This window comes from Zonotrichia albicollis, chromosome 5 (assembly GCF_047830755.1).
Source record: "Zonotrichia albicollis isolate bZonAlb1 chromosome 5, bZonAlb1.hap1, whole genome shotgun sequence".
Taxonomy (NCBI): Eukaryota; Metazoa; Chordata; class Aves; order Passeriformes; family Passerellidae; genus Zonotrichia; species Zonotrichia albicollis.
Genome location: NC_133823.1, coordinates 33122579 through 33147936, shown reverse-complemented (window position 1 = coordinate 33147936; position 25358 = coordinate 33122579). Strand labels below are relative to the sequence as shown.

At 39.4% G+C, this 25358-nt stretch overlaps 2 protein-coding genes across 47 annotated transcripts in view; both read right to left on the bottom strand.

Moving 5' to 3' along the window:
• GALNTL6 (polypeptide N-acetylgalactosaminyltransferase like 6) overlaps positions 1-8496 on the bottom strand; it is a 434479-nt gene extending 425983 nt beyond the window's left edge. For all 3 annotated transcript variants that reach the window (XM_005483801.4, XM_074541294.1, XM_074541295.1), the window contains exon 1: positions 8013-8496. In XM_005483801.4, the coding sequence (XP_005483858.2) occupies positions 8013-8150 (138 nt within the window). In that variant the 5' untranslated portion in view covers positions 8151-8496. The remainder of the gene's footprint in view (positions 1-8012) is intronic.
• Positions 8497-10905: 2409 nt separating this feature from the next.
• Positions 10906-25358, bottom strand: part of LOC102069276 (uncharacterized) — a 142881-nt gene continuing 128428 nt past the window's right edge. For 35 of the 44 annotated variants that reach the window (XM_074541270.1, XM_074541274.1, XM_074541275.1 and 32 more), the window contains 2 exons: positions 12308-12451; positions 10918-11885 (listed from right to left, as the gene is read on the bottom strand). The gene's annotated coding sequence lies outside the window, so the exon portion shown is untranslated. Of the gene's footprint in view, positions 11886-12307; positions 25140-25358 lie in introns of all 44 variants that reach the window. The other 9 variants (XM_074541285.1, XM_074541282.1, XM_074541283.1 and 6 more) reach the window with 4 other exon arrangements.

The window sequence follows — 25358 nt, the reverse complement described above, 5'->3', positions numbered from 1 at the left end:
TCACATGCTGTCATAAACCACTGTGTAGCAAAGAAGAAAACTGTTCAATTGCCACTGCTTCTTAAGCACAGAATTAATGGTTTATCACTGATCAATGAAACATTTAAGTCATACCGGCCAGATTTGCTAGTCTACTATATCCAATTAGCACTGCAAATTTCACATTACAAAGAAACAAACAAAAAAACAAACAACTGTCAATCCACAGGAAACTGCACTAGATGTGGTATCTCTCAGTTGAAACAAACATGACAAGTTTCATGGCACTGCACATTCATGGCACTGCCAGAGGCACCCATCTCCAAACTCCTTGTTGCTACAGCTCTCATAGGGGTGAGTGTTCACATGTCTCTGAAGACAAGAGAAAAATATTCTTCAGCTTCTTCAGAGAAAAGTCTGGCAGTCAGACTTATCCTGTTCTGAGGTGGTTTCAGATGATCCAATGAAGCATCTGTCAAATACCATTGTGTACTGTCATCAGGGATTTGGCTGAAAATTTTGGGCAGGGGAAGGTAACCAACAGCTGGAGGTGCTGGTGTGGAAATGGATGCTGTAGTTATCTGTTAAATCCACATGTGACAAGAAAGCCTCATATTTCAGCTAGTGATTGCTTCCTAAGGGCAGAGGTGTTCAATAAATAGGATTCAACCAGAGAAAGATATAATAGGAATTTCCTTCAACAGTATCTGCCAAGAGATCTTAAAATGACAGCATAAGGAAACATTGTCCCTGTGAAACATGACCTTGAACAGAAACGACAGCTCTGGCCCTGTGGAGTACAAGCAGCCAGAAGAGAGTGGGATATTGCGGCCTAGATATTTCTATGTTAGCTGGACATACACTTCATCATTTTTGTTCCTGCAATTCTCTTTGTTATTAGTTTGGTGACTAAATAGCTGACTTGGATCACTGGCTGTTTGCATAGACTTGGAGCCATGTCACAGAAAAATGTGTGAAAATCACGGAAATGAAGGTAAAGAATTTGAAAAGTAAGCATGAATTCCTGCTAAATCCCTGCAAAAGGATTTCTTCCTCTTCTTTACCTCTTGAGCAAACAATCACAAGCAGGTCTCTCCCATGGTGTTTCTTAAAAAAAGAACAAGGAAAGGGTTTCTCTGTTGAAGACATGTCTTGAATAAGACTACCCAGACAAGAATATCACAGTGAAACCCTTCCAAATGTGACAATTATCAAAATCAGGTTGAAATAAATGAATCATTACAGAACTTGACCTCAAAAACACATTTACATTACATGCTGATTGCAGATGGCATAAAATTAATTTTCCTCACAGCCGCTGGTCGGGGGCTGTATTTTGGATTTGTGCTGGAAACATGCTGACAACACAGGGATGTTTTTGTTGGTGCTGAGGAGGGCTTACACAGCATCGGTGTTTTCCTGCTTCTTAAACTGCCCTGACAGTGAGGAGGCTGGTGCTGAACAGGAAGCTGGGAGAAGATACAGCTGAAAACAACTAAGCAAGGGGATATGCTATACCATATGGCATCAGAGTCACAATAAAACTGAAGGAAGAGGTGACAACAGGAGTCAGGATGGCATTTGTCTTCTCAAGTAACCGTTATGCACAATGGAGCCCAACTTTCCTGGAGAAGGCTGAACACTTGCCTGCCAGAGGAAAAGGTGAATTGATTCTGTGTTTTTTGCTTGCATGTGGGGCTTTTGCTTTAGCTATTAAACTGTCTTTGCCTCAACCCACGAGTTTTCTCACTTTTACCCTTTGGATACTCTCCTCCATCCCACTGAGATGGGAGTGGGAGCACAGTGGTGTGGTGCTTACTTGCCTGCCAAAGTTAAAACATGACACACTGGAATTCTCACAACTAAGGTTCCGAGGTTGCCATCTCCTGATGAAGCCTTTTCACATTTAAAAAAAAACATCAAAAGAATGGGACTGCTTTCAGTCTGCACAATTTGGTCTTTTGACCATGAGGAACATTTACAATACAGGCAGAATTTTTAGTTTGGGATTCCTGAGTTGCATTGCATTTAACTTGTTGATCTTTGAATTAATTTTTTCCAGACTAATTTAAAGTAGCCAAGATGTCTGCTCCTGGCCCAAATCCATCAAAGCAGTCAGTACACACACAGTTTTGCAGCAGTCAATTGCTATAAATGTGTGCATCAGCATATTGACAAACAAAGACCATAAGTTACCTGTCTGAGCATTAAAAACAAGAGAAAAGCTGAATTGTTCTTTCTTCTTTGTGAACAGACACCTGCCTACACACACAGCACACACAGTGCAGTCTGGCTCCTGATCAGGACCACCTATAGTTCCACTGCAATCCTTCACAGCCAGACACATGAGAAATTGCCTACACAGGGAGATGTGGAACTTTAAGAAAGAACTGAGCATCTCATCCCACTGGGAGGACAAAACATAGCTTGGGTATCCCCCTTCATAGCTGAGCAATTTTGCACCCCATTGCTTCAATACAGCCATGGAATCCCCTTTGTCACAGCAGCCTTTCTACAAGTCCAAGAGTCTTGCACTGAGGTTTCTTGATCATATGTTTTGATTTGGATTAAGCCAAAATGACTATGCACAATAAATTAGCTGAAATGCATTAAAAATGCTGAGTTAAATAGAAAGAAAATTAAATACCCAAACCAGTCTATTTTATCCTGTAAGATACACTCTATTTAGTAACACTCCTGAAAATTGATAGGTATTAAATTAACCACAGGAGGGCTCCCTCTAGTATACTGAATACAACAGAAGCACACTGTTTTAAGACACAATACTATTTTTGGCAGTAAAGTAACAAAGGTTTTAGAACTCAAATTATATTTTCATCAATAGGCTCCAATATATACAAGGGAATGAGATGATACATGAACAATTTAGGTAAAAGAACTGAATTACATAAGTGTTAATTGTGTGACTTAAAACACCTAAAGGGCAAACTCAGGTTGCCAATGCTCTGCAGTTTAAGGCACTAAACTCTGTTTTGTCACGCCAGGTACAAGGACTCTTGGAGCTGGCACACCAGCACAGCAATCAGCAGAGCAATTAACAGGACCATTAATAAATTTAAAAAAATAAATAAGAGTATTGAACACAACAGGTCCAGCTGCTGCTCTGAGGAGAGAAACAATTACTTTCTTGGAACAGCACATGAAGAGAAACTGACCAGAGAAACTGAGGCTTCATATTATCAGTATTTTCTATGGTCTGACAGGTATTCTCCCAAAATAGTAGAAATAAATGTCAGCAGCAGTCAAGCAGCTACTTTTGTAGACTTGAGCCTGTTTGTCACTCTATACTTTACTTACTCCTCTGCTAAAGAGAAACAAAATTCTCCTGCCTCATAAGTTTGTGGTGAAAGCAAAGGTAAATATTTGAGACAGTGGAACTAAATACAGAAGTAACTGACAGTGTCCTAAGAGTGTAATAATAGAAAATAGGTGTATATTTATGTCCTTACCAAACCATATTTTGTACAAGATTTTGCAGCTGTTGAGATCAACCAGAAAAGCAAGGGAAAAAAATCTGTGGGGGGGTTGGGGGGGAGAAAGAAACTTGCGTTCTCAAGATGCTGCTTTTATGCACCAGAAACAGAATTCACCAACCCAAGCTTTGTACTTTGCTGGCATCAATAGTGAGTTGATAGGGTTAACTGTCCTGGAAAATTCATGATTATCAAAACCTGTGTGCTAAACAGCAGGAAACACTGCATTCTGGGGTAAATTTAAATTTTCACTTCTTTCACAGACTTCAGAAACTAATGGCTGTTTGCAAGACAGAACTCAGGCCGAAGTTGCTTTTTGGATTCAGAAGACAAAGTCGCTTCTTTCATAACCACCGAGCTTAGTAAGTCAATTTTGTGCCTGTTTGCCAGCTACAAGAGAGGCCTAGGATTTGTAAGGACTAATTTCTCCTCATCCTAAGGAGTTCATTTAAATCCATACCTCACTATTCCATGAGAAAAGTATAATATTGGAGCCAACCAGCACAGGCTCCACAGGACAGTGGAAAGCGAGCTCCATGACTATCCCATGGAATAATGTTCCCCCCCTCATAGCACAGCTTTTGCTCTTTGTTCTGGACACCATGCATGCACGAAAATAAAAAAAATACCAGAGCATATGTGAATCAAAGCCAGAAATCTACCTTCTTTCCTTACTTTACACATCATAAAGCATTCCAGTAAGACACCTGTAAGTACTACAGAGCATCTGTTACTAAGAGATGCTGCTGTTCAATTCAGTTATAAGCAAGGAGGTTTGACACCAGGAAGCAGGGATGTGACAAATGAAAAAAAAATACGAAATGAAGTTGAAATATACTAGGGGTCACTTCACTAGACTGCCCTCCTTTCAGTCATCAGCCACACTGGCCTCCCATACAGAGGGGACAGAAAGAAACGTATCACAATACCTACATAACAGACACTGGAAAACTGCTGCAAGAAATTTGGTACTTTTACACAAAGTTATGCTTCATATACTGACAATGTATGAACAGACAAGGCTAAAGCCTTACTGTAGCCCAACAAAGTAGCACTAACTTTAGATGGGATGAGATAACCAGGATTACATCCCACCAGTTGCATTAAATTGCTGCTTTTCCTCCATAGAAAACAAAACTGAAGTTAAAAGTTTTACCAGTATAACTTGGTATCCATACACCTGGTCTAGGAATTTTATCAAAAGATCAGAAAAGATACTTACATCACATACATAATATCCCAATGACAAAACAAACAAACTCCCCCCCCTCCAAAGTTAAACTAACTGCAAAAATTTTAATCAAACCTCAAGGACACCATAATGTTTTAAGGAATTTCTAAGACTTCTTTTTAAAAAAGGCAATAGAAATACCCTATTCTATTTCCCTTATCCCCACAGTATAGCAAGGAAGGCAGTCTTAGAAAGATTAAACTAGAAATAAACTATATTTTTTCCCTTGAGTCTACCATGCATGTCAATATGTATTTTATAGAAATCTTGTTGCACCACAAAGCTCAGAACCTTTAAATTTACATTTATCCTTGAAGCTTCACTTTAAATAATATGATAAACCAGAAGTAAATAACAATAACCAAAATACAAAAATCAAGCCTATCAAGTTCTCAAGTGAAAACATGATAGCTTTAAAAAGTTTCTGTGAAACAAAGGTTTATAGAGATTACTTATGATTTAGAATTAATGTAAAGCTCAATTTTGTAATGATCAAAATCATTAATGTTGTCTGAAATCACAGCTGTATCATCTTCTCATTTTTCAATTTTTCCTAAAGAAGAGCTCCTCTATTCAAAAACATAATTTGCAGAACAACAACAACAAAAAATCTTATGTAACTTATTGCAGCACTATTTTCACAAAAAAAAGTCAACTTAGTTTGCTGGAATTCTTAGTTTAGAATTTCTAGAGAGCTGCAGAGAACGCAAGTGCCTCTTCTAGGCTTGGGAAATGACACAGTCCCCAGGGGACACTGTTCTACCATTGATAGAAACAGACTATTTTTGCCTTGTGGACTGCTTTTGAACAGCTCCTCTGCTCACTGCTGTCAGGATATCAATACCTGCTCCATCAGGCTGCCATCCCTCCCTCACTGTGGCGCTATGGCAAGCAGCTGAGGTGTTGGGAGAGGCTGACAGAGCCCTCATTCACAGGGAAGGCTGAGGATGTTTGTTTCATCAATGAATGGGAAGGCTTAATTTATAAGTAGTCAAAACATCATTTCACCACGCCATCTCCTCAAAACCACCTGATGATCTCTAACATGAACTTAATTGTTCTTAAAACAAGATGGCACATTTATAAACACTATTGTCAGGGTCAGAATACCAACTAGACGCTCAATTTACTCACGAAGGCAAAACCATTCCAGCTGTAACTAAATTATTGAAGCCACAGACAGCTCTGCCTCTCTGCCATGGTCAGAACACACCAAAACAGTCCAACTGCACATCACTAGCATGATGTGCTGACTCTACACACATACCTTTGCTACCTAACACAATCTTAGAATATATAAGAAAAGTCTGCTGCAGTTTCAGTAGGACTGACCTCTAAACTTGCCTTAAGTCACACAAAGTATCAAGAAATTGAATACCTGAAGGGCAAAGAATAACTGTGCTGAGTGTTTAAATTCTTTCACCTGCTACTAACTTAATAGGGAAAAAGAAGTTACATTTCTACTAGGATACTATTTCTAATACAGTCTTTCCTAGTATGAAAGAAACTACCCTCATTTCTAGGGGTAGTTGCAAAATGTCTTACAATTTTCTTTATATTTCAGGGAGTTGAACTCAAACTTGTATTTCAATCCCTGTTGCTTGTAAATATTTTGGGTTATAAAGTGCACATCAAAAGACATAAGTAACTTAATTGCATTACTTGTCTGTACTTCAACCTTCCACCCTCACTGGGTAATGACATTGCCAACATGATTTCAATACTTAACGTGATAACAGAATTACATTAGAGTCAGCTGTAAGGTTCAAAGTTTCACTGCTCATTTTTACTGTTTTTCCATTAAACAGTCCTATTACTGTTCAATTAGTATTCAGACTGGGAGAAAAGGGAGGGGGGAAAAAAGGGGGAGAGAAAAAAGGAAGGTAGCAAAAAGACCTTTTCAGAAAACATTAGAAATTTCTTCAAGGCATGTGTGTTCTAAAGAGCCATGCAGCACACATGGAAATAATTTCTTGCATTGAATACCTTAGATTTCCTAAGTCACAAAGTAAATTAGAAGCTGCAAAGACTGCAGAGTGCACCTTGTACACTAATGACAGACACTTATGATCATGCATAATTTTCTTTCAGCAGAAATTACTTCCAACTAAATTTTAGCACCCAACACCTATTGCATTTTAAAACCCATGGAAACATAAAGTAAGCTTCAAATTAAGAAGCTATCCTTAACTTCCTCCTCTAATAACATTCAGCATATTTCATTAACCAAAGTTACGACACTTTGGAGGACTAACTTCTGTAATGGATACCCTTATTAACAAAGAATCAAATATGTTATTGCTCAATTGAAGCCATTGACCACACATGGGTGATGACCCTTGAAATGAAGGCTACTAATACACTAAAATGATATATGATGCCATCTAATACACTCTAATGTGAAGGCTATGTAAGTGGTAAACAAGCTAAAGCAATATACTATCCTGTAATTTCTTACCAATGATCTATGAAACATTCATGTTACATTTAAATTACACTGACAATTACAGTGTAGGAGCATTGTACTGTTCAACAGAACAAACACAAGCTTTGGTAAATTACAGGCAGGGTTATAAAGAAGTGCATTACAACAACTCCTTAAAACTAAACTTCACTTAATGCAGGTCATACTGTGATTTATGAGCCATACATAAACCCACCAAGCTGAAGAATAACTCGAGCAAAAAACAGCTTATGTCAACTGCACTTATTAATAACAGTGATCGAGAAAACTGTAAACTGAAAATATTTGAAAGTTCTTTGTGACATCAGTCTGACAAGCAGTTAAACACAGCGTTGCAGTATCAGGTCACAATAGTAATATTCAGAAGAGCAAAAAAAAAATCCGCCAGTCACTTCTGTCGAATTTACAACAGAAGAAGAAACAAAAAATCTCGGTGGTAAGACATCTACATGGACCTCATCAATTTCAGTGGACCTATAGCCACACACCCGTTCGAGAAGTATTGCAGAGAGGCAGGCAAACAAAAAGTTGCACTAAAACCTCCGCTTCTTGTGATGAAAATTAGAGCCCAGCATCACATTCAGCTCACCAACGCACAAAATCCCACGTCCTCCTAATTTCAGAGGCAGCCTCCGTGCGGCTCACCCCTCGCCCTTGCCGGGGAAGGCAGGCTCAGATGCTCTCACAACTTTCTCTCGGGCGCGGCGCTCGGACAGGCACACACGTGCTGCCGCTGCCGCCCCGGGCCGCAGCCGGGCCCCGCAGGGGCGAGACCGGGGCCGTGCCCGAGGGCGGCTGCGCCCTGCCCTGCCCCGGGCTGCGCTCCGGGCGGCGCCGCACCTACCTGCGGCTCGGCGGCTTCGGGCGGCTTCACCAGGTGCTTCTCCTTGTACAGAGACCAGAGGCCGATGTCAGGCAGGAAAATCAGAGCCGCGGTGAAGAGCAGCGTCATTTGCAGAAACCTCTTCTGTTTCCTCTTCATGGCCAAAGCCGGGCTGCTCTGCTGGCGGCGGCGGTGTCAGCTCCCCCAGCACCGCGGGGCCAGGCTCGTCCCTGCCCGCAGTCCCTCGGAGGGGCCCGGCGCCGCGCAGAAACTTCGCCCGCCTCACGCCTGCCCACCCGGAGCCCGGGCGGGGCCGCCCCCCGCAGCGGCGGCGGCGGGGACGAACCTGGCGGCCGCTCCCCCCGCCCCGGCGCGGCGCTGCGCGGCGGCGGAGCCGCTCTTGGGGGAGCGCATGGATCCACCTGCGAACAGAGCGGCAAACAGCCCGCCACGCAGCGGGACGGGGGCGATAAATAAATAAGTATACATATATATATTAAAAAAAAAAAAAGGAGAGAAAAGCCTCACAACCCGAGTCCAGTAAACAGCGTGGGACCGAGAGCTCCCCCTCCTCCCGGCCGCGCAGAGCCCCCGCCGCTGGCCGCGCCCGCCCGCCTCACGTCCCCCTGCCTGCCCCAGCCTGGGCGGGGGGGGCGCGGCATCATGAGCTCATCACGCGCAATTTGCTAAGCAAGACTTCGAAAAAAAAAACAAAAACAAAAAAAGCCACAACCCAAAAAACGGGAGAAGAGGGCTGGCGCCGGCACAGCGCGCCCCTCCGCGCCGGGGGGCGGGCAGCGAGGGGCGGCCCGCGCCCCCCCCACCACGTGCGCGGGCCGGGCCGGGCACGGGCGGTGCCGAGCCCGCCCCGCCGCGCCCCCTCATCCCGGCCGGCCCGGGAGCGCCTCCCGCCGCCTCCGCGCCCTTCTCCCGCCGGGCGAGGCGGGGAGCGACAGCCCCGTGCGGGGCCCGCGGGCCGGAGCCGGGCGGTGCTGCTGCCGCCGCTCGTTCTGCCGCCGCCGCCGCGCATCGGGGACGGGGCTGGCAATTCCCGTTCCGGTCCGTCCTCCTCGGCGCTACGTGAAATGCGGGGGGAACCGCGCGGAGAGCCCGCGGGCGACTCCCTGCTGGGCTGCCCGGGGCTCCCCCCGCAGCGCCGCCTTTCTGGAGCCCGCCCGGCCGCAACCCGAGCGGCTCCAGCCTTCCCCGAACCGCGGGGGGCTGAGGTCATCCCCCACTTCGGTAGCAGCACCGAGGGAAGGAGATGTTCAAAGCGATGTCGATTTGTACCCAGCGTGTTGCAGTCGGACCCGTTTGGGCTTCTGGTCTGAGCTCACCTTTTCTCTACGTAGTGTAATTACCTTGTCTTCCCAAACTAACTCCTCTCAGCAAAACAGGAGGACGCTCGGGTTAAGCTTACTAGGGCCTACTGCCCTTTCAGCTTTGTCAGATCAAACAGTGGGAAAATGTGTATCAGACTCATAATGATAACGTGTCCAGAGCCAATATTGAAAAATAAAGCTACATCTAACTTCCTTTCTTTCTGCCCTGCATGTAGAAAGCTGTCACTTCAGCTACAGTCCCTATTCCTATTGGTGGCTAAAATATTTCTCATTGTCTAGGTCTTAATCCTGCAGTCAGAATTTTCTTTCCGTAACCACAGTACATAGCTAAGAATGGTGAGAAGTAGTCCTGTCCTTTTCCATGGATGAGATCAGTCTTGTCCATCCACAGAACTGTCTTGATGGGCATTTCCTACATATGCATAAAATAGTGAAAGAGGCTGTAGAAAGGTTATTTTTAGGAGAGTAGCTGGAGATAAGGGAAAGCTTGAAGGCAGAACAGGAAAACTCTGAATGATGAAGGTGGAATGGGAGGAAACAGCGTGATGCTCTTTACATAAGAAAAAACAGGATTGGAAGAAGCTTGCAAGGTCAGCTCCTCCATGGCTCTGCCCCAAGGCACAATCAACTACATGTTTGTGTCATTCTTGACAAGTGTTTGTCTAACCCATTCCGCAGTCCTCCAGCGATAGCACCACTCCAGCCTCCTCAGGCAACCTGTTTTGGCTTGCCATTGCAAACTGTTCCTTACTGCACAACCTGAACCTCCCTTGCCGTGATTTCAGAGTATTACATGGCCGCCAAAGGGAGAGCAAGCAGAGTATTCCCCTCAGGTTTTACACAGGTAAAGCCCACTTCCAGGAACTGTTCTTTGGCACTCCAGGACATTTCCAGAGCTGATGTATCCTCCTGCTTTCATCAGGACTGTCTTCAACTGATTTGTATCTCATTTGCAGTCCAAAGCTGGAGCTAATAAGCTACTTGGGATCTTGCAATTGTTTATAAGAAAAGATGGATAATCATGCAGGTGTCACAGTGTGTACTCCTTTTCCTGCTTCCATATGGAATGAAAGCTTTTGTTGTAACAGCAGTATCACTTAGTGATAAAATTTAAGATCTGGTCAGTTTTGTTTCCCTCAAGATCACCTAATCCATTATTCATATTTCTATGGTTGAATATTTCTCTATATTTTACTGTCTCTGTTGAATATAACATTTTTTTCCAAAATATTTATCCAGTTTGTCAAAAACACTTTGAATTTTAGCCTATCTTCCACTGTCATACACAAATGCAATAAATTTGTTCAATTCTGCAATCCAGACTGTTAGCAAGAACTTGAGTTAGTTCCACACAGAACTCTGTGAAATGTGTGTTCCTACATTTAAGAGAATGCCATTGATACTTTACTCTCTCTGTAGTTTCCAGGCAATTTGAAATACCTAAGTAAACTAATCTTGCTTTGAAGATTATCATGTGCAAGACTTGGTCTATTGTCTTGGTGATAAGGGATGTATATCACTGGTACCTTTTCACCTCTGCCAGGCTATAAGGATGTCACAAAAGATCACAAAAAGCCATGCAAGAATTTACACTTTTTTATTGTTGCAACTAACCCAGAAGTTATTCAGTTCAAATGAATTTTTAAAATTTGGTTTTATATTCAAGAGATTAATCCATCCAAAGATTAAAGTACTCAGAAAACCAAAGGGCATTTATCTTGTCAGAAATTCCACTTATTTTTGTAGTTCATCATCCAGAGTTGGGAAATTTACCAAGCATATTGGAAATTTTGATTCAGCTGCCTTTTTGTCTGAAGACATTCAGCCCTAATGTTCTTCCACTCAGTGCAAAAAGCATAATAGCTAAAACCATCCTAAGTATAGAAATGATTGCTATGAGATCATATAATAATTGTGTAGAAAAAGTAGGACTACTGGCAGGAAAGATTTAGGAGATGTTGCATCTGGAATTCCACAGCTTGCCAGTTATGTCTGCCTCTGGAGGTTGAAGTGAATGCAGACATTGACTCTCAAGAGATGAAATTCAATTTAATTTCCTGAGTCCTGAGAACGATTTTGTAGTAAGGGTCATAGGCCACAACTGGCAAATTCATGTCTGCTTTGTAAAGAATTAAAGGCATATTTTTCAGCAAATATTTTTTTCACATAATCTTAAGCCACCTAGCCCTAATAGGCAGTGCTGAATTTTTAAGGCACTAAGCTAGTTTAAAGGAAGGAAGGGAAAAGAAACCACCGCTGTTGTGTGAGTTAAAAGCTGCAAATAAACAAGACATGCAGCAATAACTTATGCTTGCCCTAGAAGAACTTGCCGTGGAGCTGCAGAATAGACAATTTCTTCAGTGGTAATTTATTCAAATCTTCAGGTATTTGATGTTTGAAATCTCTAGCCATAAATGATAAATAATGAAAGAGCAGCATCCTGAAATCATTCACATGTTGGCACCACAATTTAGTGTATTGGGGATGTATTTCCATTTCCACTCTTCATGTTCTCTAAAGACAAAACTTCCACTAGGATTTCTGATATGACCTAGGACAGAAAAGAAGAGTGTAAAACACCCTAGCAGGGATAAGGACTGCAATGCAAAATGAACATGAGAAACTGTTTAGACGTGCATTTCAAACCAAGAAGCTGAAGTCCTCCAAGGTAAATTTTCTGAGATTAAGACTTTATGTATAGAATTACTCAAAAGGGACCTCAGGTCATGGCTAATCAATTCTCCTCATGCAGGAAATCCACTATTCAGTGCATTTATTGCAGAAGAGAAACTCTGCCCTCACATGAAAGACAAAGTACCCACCCTCACATTCAGTGTTACAAACATCAGAGGTTGATGTTCTCTAAGGAGAGGATGAATCTAGTAAAATGATGATTAACCATCTGTAATATTACTGTGTAAAAGACTGCATAAAGGTAATGCAATGGGAGTTTGCTTTGATTATAGTATTTACCTGTGGGTAATGCAGGATGTAAAATGACCTGGTCTGTTCCCATGATTTTTTTTTATCTGCTTAGTGGGGGAAAGCATTGCAAACCACTCTCAAAGGCAGGAAGTAGTGCAAAAGGATCTGTTCTTTTGCTAGCACAACCATGATCTGAAACAGAGTTACAAACAATTGGTTATTCTGGTTTTTAGGGGACTGACATGGTTTATCACACCTGGCTTTTATCCTCAGACATCCAAGGGTCTCTCAGAGAATCTCACATCCTCTGTCACTTGCCTTCTTTTCACTTAAACCTCAAGAGAAGGGCATGATGCTGCTAGCATAGTAGAAATGGAAATTTGATGTGCAACAAATAGTACTTTTTTGCAAAAGTTCAAAATTCAAGGTCCTCCAAACTCCCACAGAGAACCTTTATTTTCAATACCTTCTGCAGAGAAACATTTCAACATATTTGCCTCAAAAAATAAAATGCTTTTTCATATATAGACTCTGGCTATAAATAACAATACATAAAACATTTTTTTTTATTGACTAAGTAATTTTGTCCTCTTCTGTCTCTGGTTTTGTCATCAAGTTTCAAAATCATCATCACATATTTGTAATGCTGCTGTGGGAATATGTCTTGTAAACCTCATTTGTTGGGGTTTTCTTGGAATCAAACTCTTGTTCTCAAAGCTAAATGAGCAATTTAGCTGAAAAGGAAAGATAGGAGGCCACCTATGCATATAAGAAATCAAGAAATTCAGTTCCCAGAGCAAACTCAAGATAAGTTCATTTTATCAAGGTTTTTGAAATTTGGCTTCTGTTTTTGACGTTACTAGGTTTGTCAATATTCCATAGATCCAGAAAATTTACTTGAGAAATGTACTAAAAACATTTATTAAAATGGAAACATTTGTAAATCTGAAGACCTCTTCTGTTAGCTAGTGGAAATTTTCTAGCCATAGTACTATTAAAGGTCCATTACCTGTAAAAAAGGTTTTATAAAAATAAAAAACCCTAAATAATATGAAAATATTATTGGGGAAGTTTTGTTTCCCCCCACCCGCAAACCTTTGGCATTTAGAAAACAGCATCACTCCCATTCCAGAATTATACAGTTTGATTACAATTTAGAAGAAAAACTCCAGAAAAGCCACACAGAACTTGAATAAGTAATGACAACACCATGAATTATTTCCACTTTCACAACTTTGTTCTGTTTGACTAGCTGGATGATGGTTGATTGCTTCTTCATTGTTGCTGTGCCACTATAAACTCAAGAAAGCAAACAAAAATGCTGATGGATCAGACTTTTTGCCAGTTACCTCACAAGCTGCAGATTCACTACTGCACAAAAGAAATCACTGAAATGTAAGGGTAATCAGAAAAGTTTATTTTGAGAGACAAAATCAGTACAATGTCAAATATTTCTAAATAGCTCAGTAATCATAAAACACTGATGTCAGGAAAAATAGTTGCTCATTCTTCCTTTCACACAAATCCCCAGTAATTTGAGCCTAAATATGGTACAGGAACATGGCATTTGCAAAAATTTGGATGAAAAAAGTTATCTTCTTTTAGAGCATCTTTTTCAACAAACAGAAGCATTAGCTTTGCAAGAACAGAAAAAAACTCAGCTCAGTGATAGTTAGGAAAAGCATTTTGCTCTTCTGAAGATCAGCCCTCCTTTTCAGTCTTCTTGCTGTTCCATTTCAGAAACCTTGCTCTACATTTTCCAAGTATCTAGTACGACCTCACATCAACACTACTGTTTTCACATGCAGGAGTCTCCTTTGTCTGATAATGCACAGAGCCTTCACACTTTGATCGCACAACCCGATTCAGGTTGGATCTAAAATAACGCCTCATTACTGGAAATAAAACAGTACATTCTGCAAAGCTTCCTTAACAAGACTGAAAGTCTTATCTCACCAAACTTGTAAAATGTGCAGAATATATCAAAAGGTAGCAGATGTCACCTTAAGTTCCGATTTTTCACTAGAGGCATCGCCAGCAAACTTCAGAGATGTCTGCAGTGAAAAACAGGAGAGCAGAATGGGCTAGAGGGAGCTCCGCACTTGTTAGTTGCTCATTTGCCTTCTGTTTTGTTTTGGGCTGATGCTGGGCTGGAATGAGCCTTGGTCTTGCACTGGGAATCATTTATTTCAGTTAAAAATTTAAAAGGATGAATGGGTGAGATGACACCAGGTTGTTCAGACCTCTGTCCTCCTCATTCATTCCCAGTCTGCTGAGTAACACATACCCCAAACCCTTGTCACGTTCTAGCCATTCCCCAGGGTACACTGCATGTCTCTGAGGTCTGAAAAAATCCCTTTAGGGGCTTGCACAGACACTTCAAGTCACCTCAAACACCGCAATGGCATCTTTTTTCTCTCCATGTTGTGTTAGAGCTCGGGGCTGAACCTGAGAAGTGGGCACACTAAAATGCTGGTTTGCTGCTTAGAGTTCAAAATTACATGTAGTACTTCCCTAACTTACCAATGGTTGCCAATTTCTGTGGCAACCTAGGACAATGAATGCTGTATAAATACCTTCTGCATTTGTAGATGAAGAAATTGTCAAAGAGAATTTAAATGAACATCATAATGCTGACAGCTCCAGTTCCATCACTGCAAATTTCTAGTACACATGTATATGAAAACATGAAGCAAATAAGAAGCAGCGCATTTCTATACCATTAGTTCATTGAATTCCATTGTGTACTGTAGAAAGGCATAATGGATGCCACAGAAAGCAAGATGATGGTCTGTTATTTTGGGTGCAACCCAGCAATTACATAACCCGTGTTCTAATGACTGCATACTGCTCCATCATTAAAAAGAAAATTTCATTTTATTTAAAATTATAATCACTAAATCCAGTGACTTCTGATGAGCTTTGTGAATGTGATTTGCAATATTGATTCTACCACATTCAAGTAAGAAAATAAATTCTAAAAGAAACAACGCTGAAGATAAGTATATTAGAAAGTATTTTTGTGAGGGATATTAGTAAGATTTTTCTGCTTTTTTATGATCAACATCTTTGACATTTTTCAGGCAAATGCTGAAGAGCAGAGATAAGCCAAGGTAGAACATAAAGGACTAGAATGCCACTCAGAAAAAATGCTTACTAGTATCTTAATTTACCAATAGCTGTTGTCAGGTTGCTCTACAGTCTTACTAACCATATATTTTGTATTTCCCATGGAAGTTGTTATTTGTATTTCAAAATAGCCTTCATAAGTACTGGAAGACTTTTTCAGATATTGCTATTCAGAGATCACAAGCTGTCTTTTCAGTCTCAGATTCCATTCAGGCTCATAGGATATTCCAGTGTAGTAGGACTCAGAATATATTAAAGGCTCAAACAGAAGACATAGAGACATCACTGGATATTATGAAGGAAATAAAGGGAGAACTAACCACAGAGTTTCATCAAAAGCTGATAGAAATTTTTTAACTGAAATGTTTAATTTCAATGAGTTTGATATTAGCAGAAAGTGACACAATAAAGTACTAATGACTATCAGATGTAAAAAATGTTACATGTGTCTAAGAGATCCTAAATTTAAAGAAACTAAGTGTGGGGGTAATTTTTTGTGGGGAGAGTGTTGTCCTCATACTCTGAATAAAAGACTAGCTGATGACTATCAGGAAATGGAGGGCAAAGAAAATTTTTGACTCCAAAAGATCAGAAGCAGCACCAGCTGCTGAAGCGGCAGAAACTTTACTTGAGAGATGATAGGGCTTACACAATGCTGAAATGTACATGGGGAAAGCCAATAACAGCCTCTGCTGCTGCAATGTAAATCAACAAGCATTTTGACCTGTCCTATCACTTCTGAGTTAGAACTCTTGAACACATTCATATAGCTTGAGGTTTTCACTAAAACTGACAAGAAGAACCCCTTCATTTTACTACAGCAATCAGGAGTAAATGAGAGGTGAATCAGGCTAAAGGTAAAAACCAGTAGTTGTTTGTGTGGCTTGGCAAACTTATATTTTTTTAAAACTAATGTTCTGAAAGAGAAACATTTTTCCATTACATTGCCCAATCCTAATAAGTGTAATTCAGAAAGTTCCCCACCTCATTATTTAGAGGAAACATTTTTTTAAAACTAGGATACTGAGAACACTCCATACCTTGGGGAGCTAATTTTAGTCCTTTAGTACAATATCGAAATGATCATTGAATGTTCAAGGATAAAAAATAGCTAAGAATAGAGCCAAATGGAGTTTCAAAAAGCATTCATCCTGAAGTTAATGATAAATTTAAGAATAGCTAATGTTAAGAGCTCTTTATAAAGTGATTAATGAAGTCTGTCAAGTAGTAAATCCCAAAATCTCTAGAACTTTTTCCAAGTATATACATCTACACTTTCATATACAGTAGAGGAGAAAGAAAAAAAAAGTAGGAAGAAGCTTTCTGATGTAATTATAGACTCTACTCAATGGGAAAAAAATTCTGAGTTTGAGTTGATGCAGCAATCCAAGCAAATGGATGGGTTAAAAAACAAAACATCAGAAACCCTACTCTAACCAAACTGGCAAAAAAAAAAAAGTTAAAATATGAACATTGTAAAGGAACTTTCAAAATATGAAACAGCTAAAAACTTTAGACTTTTTTAAACAAAGTTCAAAGAAAGTATTCTGTTTCAACATTAAGTACTCCATCCATTTCAATGTACACGAGCGCTTTTGCTTAGCCCAAATTAATTTTCTCTTTCAGTTTTTCCTTTCAGCCATCATTCTGCTTCTCCTGCCTACCTGTGCTTCCACACACACATGCTTAGTTAAGGAGTTTTTACTTATATCCTTCCCATGCTTTAAATGACCTTGCATTGGGGACCTTGGCACGTGTACCTGTGTAATATTGGAGAGTATTGCCCTGATTCATGTTTTTGACATGAAGAGTATATATAATATAACATACCATACTAAGAAAGATGAGGAGTCACCACAGTTTGAACACCTCAGCAATAGGTAGGACTTTTGAAGCTTCTTACAAAATCTTCTAACTCATCTGCTCAAGGTTTCACACTTGATTTAAATACTTTTCAGCTTTTGGAAAGCCACTAAAGCAGCTTGCATTATGGCATTACACCTAATATAAATGTTTCAAGCTTTTGAAGACCATTCAGCATCTAAGACTAAGGCTGAAGACAGCATCAGCCTATATATATAGGAGTTAATATGACAAATTAGGCTACTTCACAATGAAAGGCCTCTCTTCAGATGATGTTTATGTATAAGAACAAGTAAAATTATCACTTCTCTCTTTTAGGGCTCATACTATGGCACTCTGCTAGCAGAGAACTTTCTTGCCAAGAAAGCAGGCCCCATCTGTCATTCACTCTTCTTGTTTCTCAGCAGAGTTAAAAAGCCTGACAGTTTCCATGAATAACAATGACACATACTCTTCTATCTAGCAGAGAGGAACAAATTTTATTGATGAAAACAGGGTGGCAGGGGGGAAATCCCTCAGTGTTTGAAGAGTTTTCTGAGCACTGCTTGTGTCTGGTTTTGAGTGGAGATGTATCTGCCACTGTGTGTGTCAATGACCCTGCTTGCTGCTGCTACCAGGTGATTGCTGACCCAGGCCACTGCAACTGAGGACCTGTTTCACACCAGTCTGTTTGGTAACCAGCACCCCATGCTTTCACAAGAAAGGTTCTTCTGTATCTGGGCTCCAACAGCTTTTAATACACAGCTCTTGGCCATGCAGTCGCATCTGCACTTAAAAAGTTACCTAAGCACAGTTTTGAACACCTTGGAAAGTACCCAAAAATCATAGCAGAGAGGTATGTTTTGGGGGAGATGCTCACAGACAGCATGTAGGGAAAGGGCTTTTGCTGCTATCAGTGATTTTCTTGGTAATTTTAACAAGCATAATTGCATAAATATATTTATAAAGGCACATCTATACTACCTAATTTTCAGAAAGACTACACCTACCTGTTTAATAATAGGGTTTTTTGTCAGTGCCGAAGATAGTGCAAAAAAAATTCCAAGAAAGAAAAGCTTTCCCCAAGCTTGCCTGGCTTTTGTTCTTAATAATGCAACACTGTGTCAGTCATTGGTCAGTCTGGTGTTGGCCAATAGTTTATTGAACTCACCCATATCCTGTATGGAATGTTGTAATGAAAGAAAAGAGGAACCAATGTGCATACAGGCCTCTATTTAGATGCACTTTTTATTATTGGCATGAGTTATTTGGTATTTTGTTTTCCTTCATCTCTATTCTTGAACTTCTGACTGTATTCTGCCAAGTTAACTGAGAAATATACATCTTTAGGGGGTATGCACTGTTTCAGATTATTATTTAGATATAAATTTCTTTTCTTTTTTTCATAAATCTGTCTTCAGTTTGTGAAATTCAACTCCTGTAGAGGCTGATCAAACATCAGTCTTTGGTAAAAGTGCTGCTGAATATTATGTTAAATCTTGGCACAAAAAGATAAGCAAATGGCATTTTGAGAGCCATCACCAATAAAGGAGAAGTTGAGGAACGTAGGAAAATACAGAATGCCTTAAGGACTAGAATACTAAAAGTGAAACTGAGTTAAGTATATTTTGGGACAATATCATGTATAAAATGCCCAGAAGAAAGAAATGAAAATTTGTAACAAAATTTTGGCTAGTAGACTAAAATTTCATCAAGAATCAGAGGAAAGGAACTTTCTTTTTTTTTTTTTTAAAACTTGTTGCACATGTTTGACTAATGCTACTCCTACCTCTGTCTGAAATTCTCCAAATTCTGTATTGCCCTTCTAGTCAAAAGCCAGGAGCACTTTCTTGCCTAGTTTTCTAATTATTGTTTTAAGAATTAGCATTTCTAAACTGGATCCTTTAGAAAATACTTACAATTGAAGGTTCTGATTGCTTAGTCCCTTTGACAAATAAGCTTCTAAATTAAAAGAAAGGAAAGCAGGCATAACACAGAAAGTAATATTTTCTCTGTTCAACAGAAACTGCTATTGAAACCAAGGGTCAAAGTGCTTTTCAGGGAAGCAATAATGCTGCTTCTTCCTATTGAGTCACTCACTGTATACTGAGTCCCACAAGCTTACTATTTCATCTCTAGCTGGTTCAGATCAAAGGTCCAGAATCAGAACACAAAATAGCTCTTTAGATGTTTGTTTGCTTATTTCTGACGTAAGAAATCTGTGTCCAAAGCCGGAGAAGTTTCAGTCAGTGTCACTGAAGAAGGACATTCTTGATAAATTGAAAAATGCCAAAGTTCCTCAGTGTATATAATGATAAATTCACACATGAAAATTCTACTTTTGGTGGGAATTTGCATCATAAAGTTCCCAGTCTAACAAGGTCTCATATACTGTGTTTTTCATGGCTGGAATGTCAGGTATTTTGCATGGCCAAAGCTCCCCTGAAGTTCATCAAAACATTAATTGCAAGTAACTTTCAGAAAATTCTCTCTCAGAAAGCCTACTTTAGAAAGAGGGTGCCTGGAGTAAGGTGGAGCTAGACTTTACACACTTTTATTTTATTTATATGGCATAGTCACAAAATGCTTGAAATTCTGAAGAATTGAACTTCACAAAGTGACTCATACATGAGTTGCCAATATTTTGGAGCAGAATCTGTTTTGAAATATGATCTATCACTGGCAGGCTTGGTTAGAAATACTCCTTGGTTGCTACACCCCCAAATATGTATCAGGGGAACTGATGAATCCTTCCCATACACATAAAGCATGTCCTAAAACTCCTGTTGCAGCTTCCTGTGTCTAAAACACAGTGAGCCTAGCAATGTTAACTGTGTTATGTCCTCATTTGAGGGAATACTAGGAGATGAGTAATATGTGTCATGTCAGTATGTGCAATCATTTTGTTGTATTTCAAACTGTATTAAAGGTAATTTTTAAAGGTATTTTCGTAAAGGCATGGGAGGAAAGAATTAGCCCCTTTGTGGAAAACAGCAATAGAGTTTAATAGCTGAGGCTAGTGTGGAAATGACACAGTACAAAACATGAAATGAATGGTATAACAGATTTAAAGACGGAATCAACCACAAAAAGCTTCACAAAAGCAGACTACAAATCTGCAGTTTTGATATACATCCTGAGACAGTTCAGTAAGAAAACATTTTTTATGACTAGCAAAGTTCATAAACAAGAAAGTGAGGATGAGGTTAAAAAGTTTGAGAAAGTTAGAGTTGTTTGGTGAATAGGAATGTACTATTCCTTCTTCACTGATCATGTAAAAGATTTTTTTTGGTCAATCTTGTATTTCTAAGTAATGTCTCAAAAATGCATTGATTTTGCAAACTTGACTTTCAATGGCTTAGCAGCCTTTCTACTCTTAGTATTTCTGGATAAAACATCATGTTCTTTTAAAATCTTATGACTCTGATGGTTTGCTACACATGGGTAGGGTAGAGATAGTAATATAAAGACTGTTATGTTTAGGATTCAAGTGGTGTGATGAGTGTCAACAGTGCAGTTGCAGTTACAATTGGTAGCTCCATGGTGGAGCCAAAAGCATGAGCTTTACGCTTACTGCTGAGAGAGAATCAGAAACATAATGTGTGAGAGCATCCAGCTTCCTACAGGGTAACTCAGTTCCAGCACACCGTACAGAACAGTGATTTCCTGAACTGAACTGCAACTGAAGTGTGTCAGGAAGTCTGTGTAATTACCTGAAATAGCTAGTTGTTTTTGTAGTGTGCCAGTCAAGTTTCATTGCCCCTGAGTGTAGATTATATCATGTCACAGCAAGGGGGAAAAATCCATTTCAGAAAGGAAATCATACAAACAAAGCCATTTCACAAAGAGTTCAAATTATAATCAAGTGTCTTGGGGACAATCAGCATGTTTGATTTTAGATAAATACTTTCATATGCCAAAGAAAAGCATCATTCAGTATAAAGCATCTTAATTGAGATGAAGCGCGTAAGTCATTCATTTACTAAAGTATCATTCCAAAATTAGCTTCATAAAACAAAGGGTATTTTTTCCTATTCACAAATGTACTTTAAAATACAAAGAACCGTATACATCAATTTTTAGTGAAGCATTGATCTCATTTCCAAAGCTGAAAGCTATTTTTTTTCTTTATTACTTTTTAAGCATTATAAACCTGAATGTTCAGATACACATTAAAATAATATGAACAAAAATAATGACATAAAATTAAAACAATTCTAGGTTATTTCTGAACTAGCAATGTACAGTTCTTTAGCGGAAAATAAAAAAGCATCAAAACTAAAGTAATGAGTGAAGCTTGAATATGCTCCCCATGCCAGGGAGCTTGTATGTGCTCCCCAGTTCAGGATAGATTATCTTAGAAGGAGAATAGGTGATGCAATTCTTCTTGTCACACTGGGGATAACCATAAGAAAACACACTACCAGTTTACTACATTGCTCATGTATTTGTGGAAAAAGAGTTCAGAGGACAAATTATTAACCTGGATCAACCACTGAGTGTCACAGACAGTTCAGACTATTTGTCAATGGCATAGAAGAACAGTCTCTTAAACCAATTAAAAGCATTTGAGAGAGGGGGCTGCTTGTTGTTGCACGGGACAGTACAGCCTTATGGCTTTGTGAACCTTCACTGTGGAAACTTACCAGAATAACTCACCTTTGTCTGAGTGAGTTAGACAAAAGTGGGTTACTTCTTGTTCTAAAGCAAGCAAGGAACACACTCAGTTGAGGAGCCCAGGTTTCAATTCCTAGTCACATCTGGAGAAGATTCCTTTGGCATTGCCCAAATTTTGCCTGGCTGATTTAAAGAATTAACAGTATCCTCCCATGTTTCTCTGACAGTGTCCTCACTGAGAGTTATTAACACTCTAGCAATGCATTTATTTCTCTTTTAACTGTAGTAACTGTGTGTCACTTCTGCAGCTTTCTAGAGATAGAATTTTCGGGGCTATGACCTTTAGAAACACTTATAAAAGCAAATAAGCTATGAAAACCAGTTTTGTTTGTATGTGTGATAGTCAGTATACCAGCAATTAGAGAGAATACCCAGTTTTAGGTTGCATGTGCAACAGGCATGCACATCCTCTACTCATTTTGGAAGGGGTACTTCCTATTCAGAAGGAGATACAGAGTGCTAAAAGTAAATTTTCTTACATAGCTGTTGGTCTATCATACCCAGGCCATCTCCATTCATTGAAAACATTCATTTAAACACTAGATACTGAAACATACATTGCAAGTTGGGAGTGAATTTCCATCTGTCTTGGTGTTAGAGGTTAAGTAAGCTCTGAAGTAAGATCAATCCTGAAGAGTACTGTTTGAACTAAAATATACCCTTCTAATTTGTAAGCTCTTCAGTTAAGAGATGTATGTACTTATGCAGTATTTCAGAGATGGGAGATAAAAAGCTGGAGGCATTACTATAACTAAGGTGAGAATGAAGGCTCACAGGAATAAGCACAAGATACTGTGCTAATTGCCTGGAGCAAAAGTAAAAATGCAACACTGAATTGCATGAAATTCTAAAGTTGTAGGCTTCCTCTGATGACATAGTTTTGCTAGAGTTCAATAGCAGAAGATTTCAGGATATTAGCTAAGTTTTTATTGCAGCACAATTTATTATTGAGAGTGCTACAGACATGCTGCTGTTTGCATAGCTGGTGCAAGGAGTAAGATCTGTGTCTGCCAAAGAGTGCCCCACATCCCTGTAAGGGAGGAGGCTGGCCAGCGAGATCAGGCTGCATTTCCACTGGTCACTACAATGAACTTGTGGTCTCAGAGACTAGCTGGACATCAAGGAGGCTGTTGTGTTAGCAACAGGGAGAAAAGAGTGCTGAAATGACAACTCTCATGCAAACATCTACTCAGCATATTGCAAACGAGTTCAGCTGAGCTGACAGGGAATATAAAACTGCCTGTGTAACCAATGCCAGTTGTTTTGCTAAGGAAAAAAATTGTTATGAATCATGAGAAGAGCAAAGGATTTGCCTGAAATCTGTGAGAAAAAGTCAGACCAGTGGAATGCTAAAAAGTCAGCAATATGATGCTAACCAAGATAAAGAAGGTGGCAAAAAAAAAAAAGGAGATAATCACTCTCTACGTGAAAAATCTGTACCTAAATCAAGCATTCATAATGTAATACCTCAAAGCATACAAATCACTGAAAATACAGTTTTAAAAAACATGTGGTAATTAAGAAAGATGATAAAAATAATTTAAAAGAGTTACTTAAAAGAAAACATTACCAGGATAAGGTAATTCTTAACTGGTTCTCCAACATGCATAAAGAAAAATTGGATTTGGGAAATACAGTTTGATTAAAGCATATAGGGTGCCAAACAGGGGAATTATAGCAATGCCAAATAAAAAGGTAACATTCAAGCTCAAAAGACATTTTTTTGCTGCAATTCTATTTTAATTTGGACATCATTATGCTCACTGAAGATTAACAGTAACAGAATTGGAAACATATTGTTTCAAACCCTACAGACCGATTGCAATAATGCAGCTGCCCACCTATTTCTCCGCAAAGAAAAAGAATATAGTCCCAGACACTAAGAATTGTGTTAATACAGAGATTCCCAAAGGAGTGATTTCCTCCACAAGAAGGTCATCATAAGTCAGATGGGATAGAGAAAAATATTTAGAGAGAAAGATGTCAAAAGAAATTTGGAAACTCTTTTAAAAAAGATGGCTGCTAGACAGCAAGAATCATGAGGTAACAATATCAAGGCAGGAATGACATCCAAAGTATGTCCCGGTTCAGCACAATGTGAGGACAGTACCTAACAGTATAAGAAAACAGAGAAGGAAATGGAAAAGAAATCAATAGAAACTTAACATATGCAGACGTAGATATTTGATAAAGGAATTTAATGGCATTGTGAAAAATGCATGATAAGGTGGGCTTAACTAATCTTAGTAAGAAGATTTAAATGTTACCAATCAAATTGGTGAGTAATTAGGTGTATTTTCTAGTGGACATGGCAAACTAACACCTTGCAGTGAGAGACCTTGCAGCTGCTGGCTTTTTCCCATCTGCCCCCCTCCCTCCCCACCACCACCAGTGGAAATTCAAGTAGTGCTTAGGTATCTTCACAGGGAGAAAACACTGCATGAAACTTAAAAAGGACAAGATTAAGAAACAGCCACTGGAAATCTAAAATTGCAGACACTCGATTGAGAAAATGCATGTTTTTTTAAGAGTGAGTGGGATTAAGCATTGCCATGCTTTAATTAATAGCATGGGTGGACCCCACCTGCTGTTTTTCTTGAAGACTTGGTTTATTCAGGAATATTTTTTCATTCAGTACAGGGTATCTTGGTGAAAAAGAAGGACTGGTTACTCTAAAGGTCAGGCCAAATGTTCCAATAATACATGTATTCAGTGAAACTAAATAATATCATTGCAATAGCCCCTTCTCATGTCTTACTTATTAGAGGAGATAAATCCCTGGCTGATTGCCCTGGGTCTACTTCATGTTGTTAATCACTTGGTAATTTGCCTTAGAGAATATATTGACTAAATTACCTCAGTCTCAGAATATTCCTTTCCCCCTTTATATCTCTATGAAACATCTATAGCTTTTCTCTTGCTGAGAAAATAACTTTTCTTCTTTTCATATTTCAAGGTTTCAGACATATCTCACTTTTCTCAAATCTGAAAGAGCAGACATATCCTTTGGAGAGAAACTCCAAATTTGTGCGAGGCTTCTAAAACCCTTTCTCTACAGTAATTTGGAAATTGCTTACCAGAATTTCGTTTCCTTCCAATTCTTCTTTCTTCGTCTCTAATAACATTTTAGAGAAAGTTACCTCTATGAAAAATAACTTAATAGAAAAAGGAAATTTCCTTTTCCTGAAATACCTTTCTGCTGTAAGGGCCTCAGTAACCTTTCTAGTTTGACCTGTTGGAATGGAAAAAAAAACCCCCATGTTGTTGTAATGCAGTTTTATCTGTGCTGTTGAATATAGAAAAAAAGAAGGACACAAATAATATTTTTAAAAATTACAGTTTGTGTCTGGAACAGGACATTTCTATCTGGAATACCATGTAATGAGCTGATAATGCTAAAATTAAATTAAAGGACAATTCTTGTTAAGAAAGCCTAAGGCAGAAATTATAT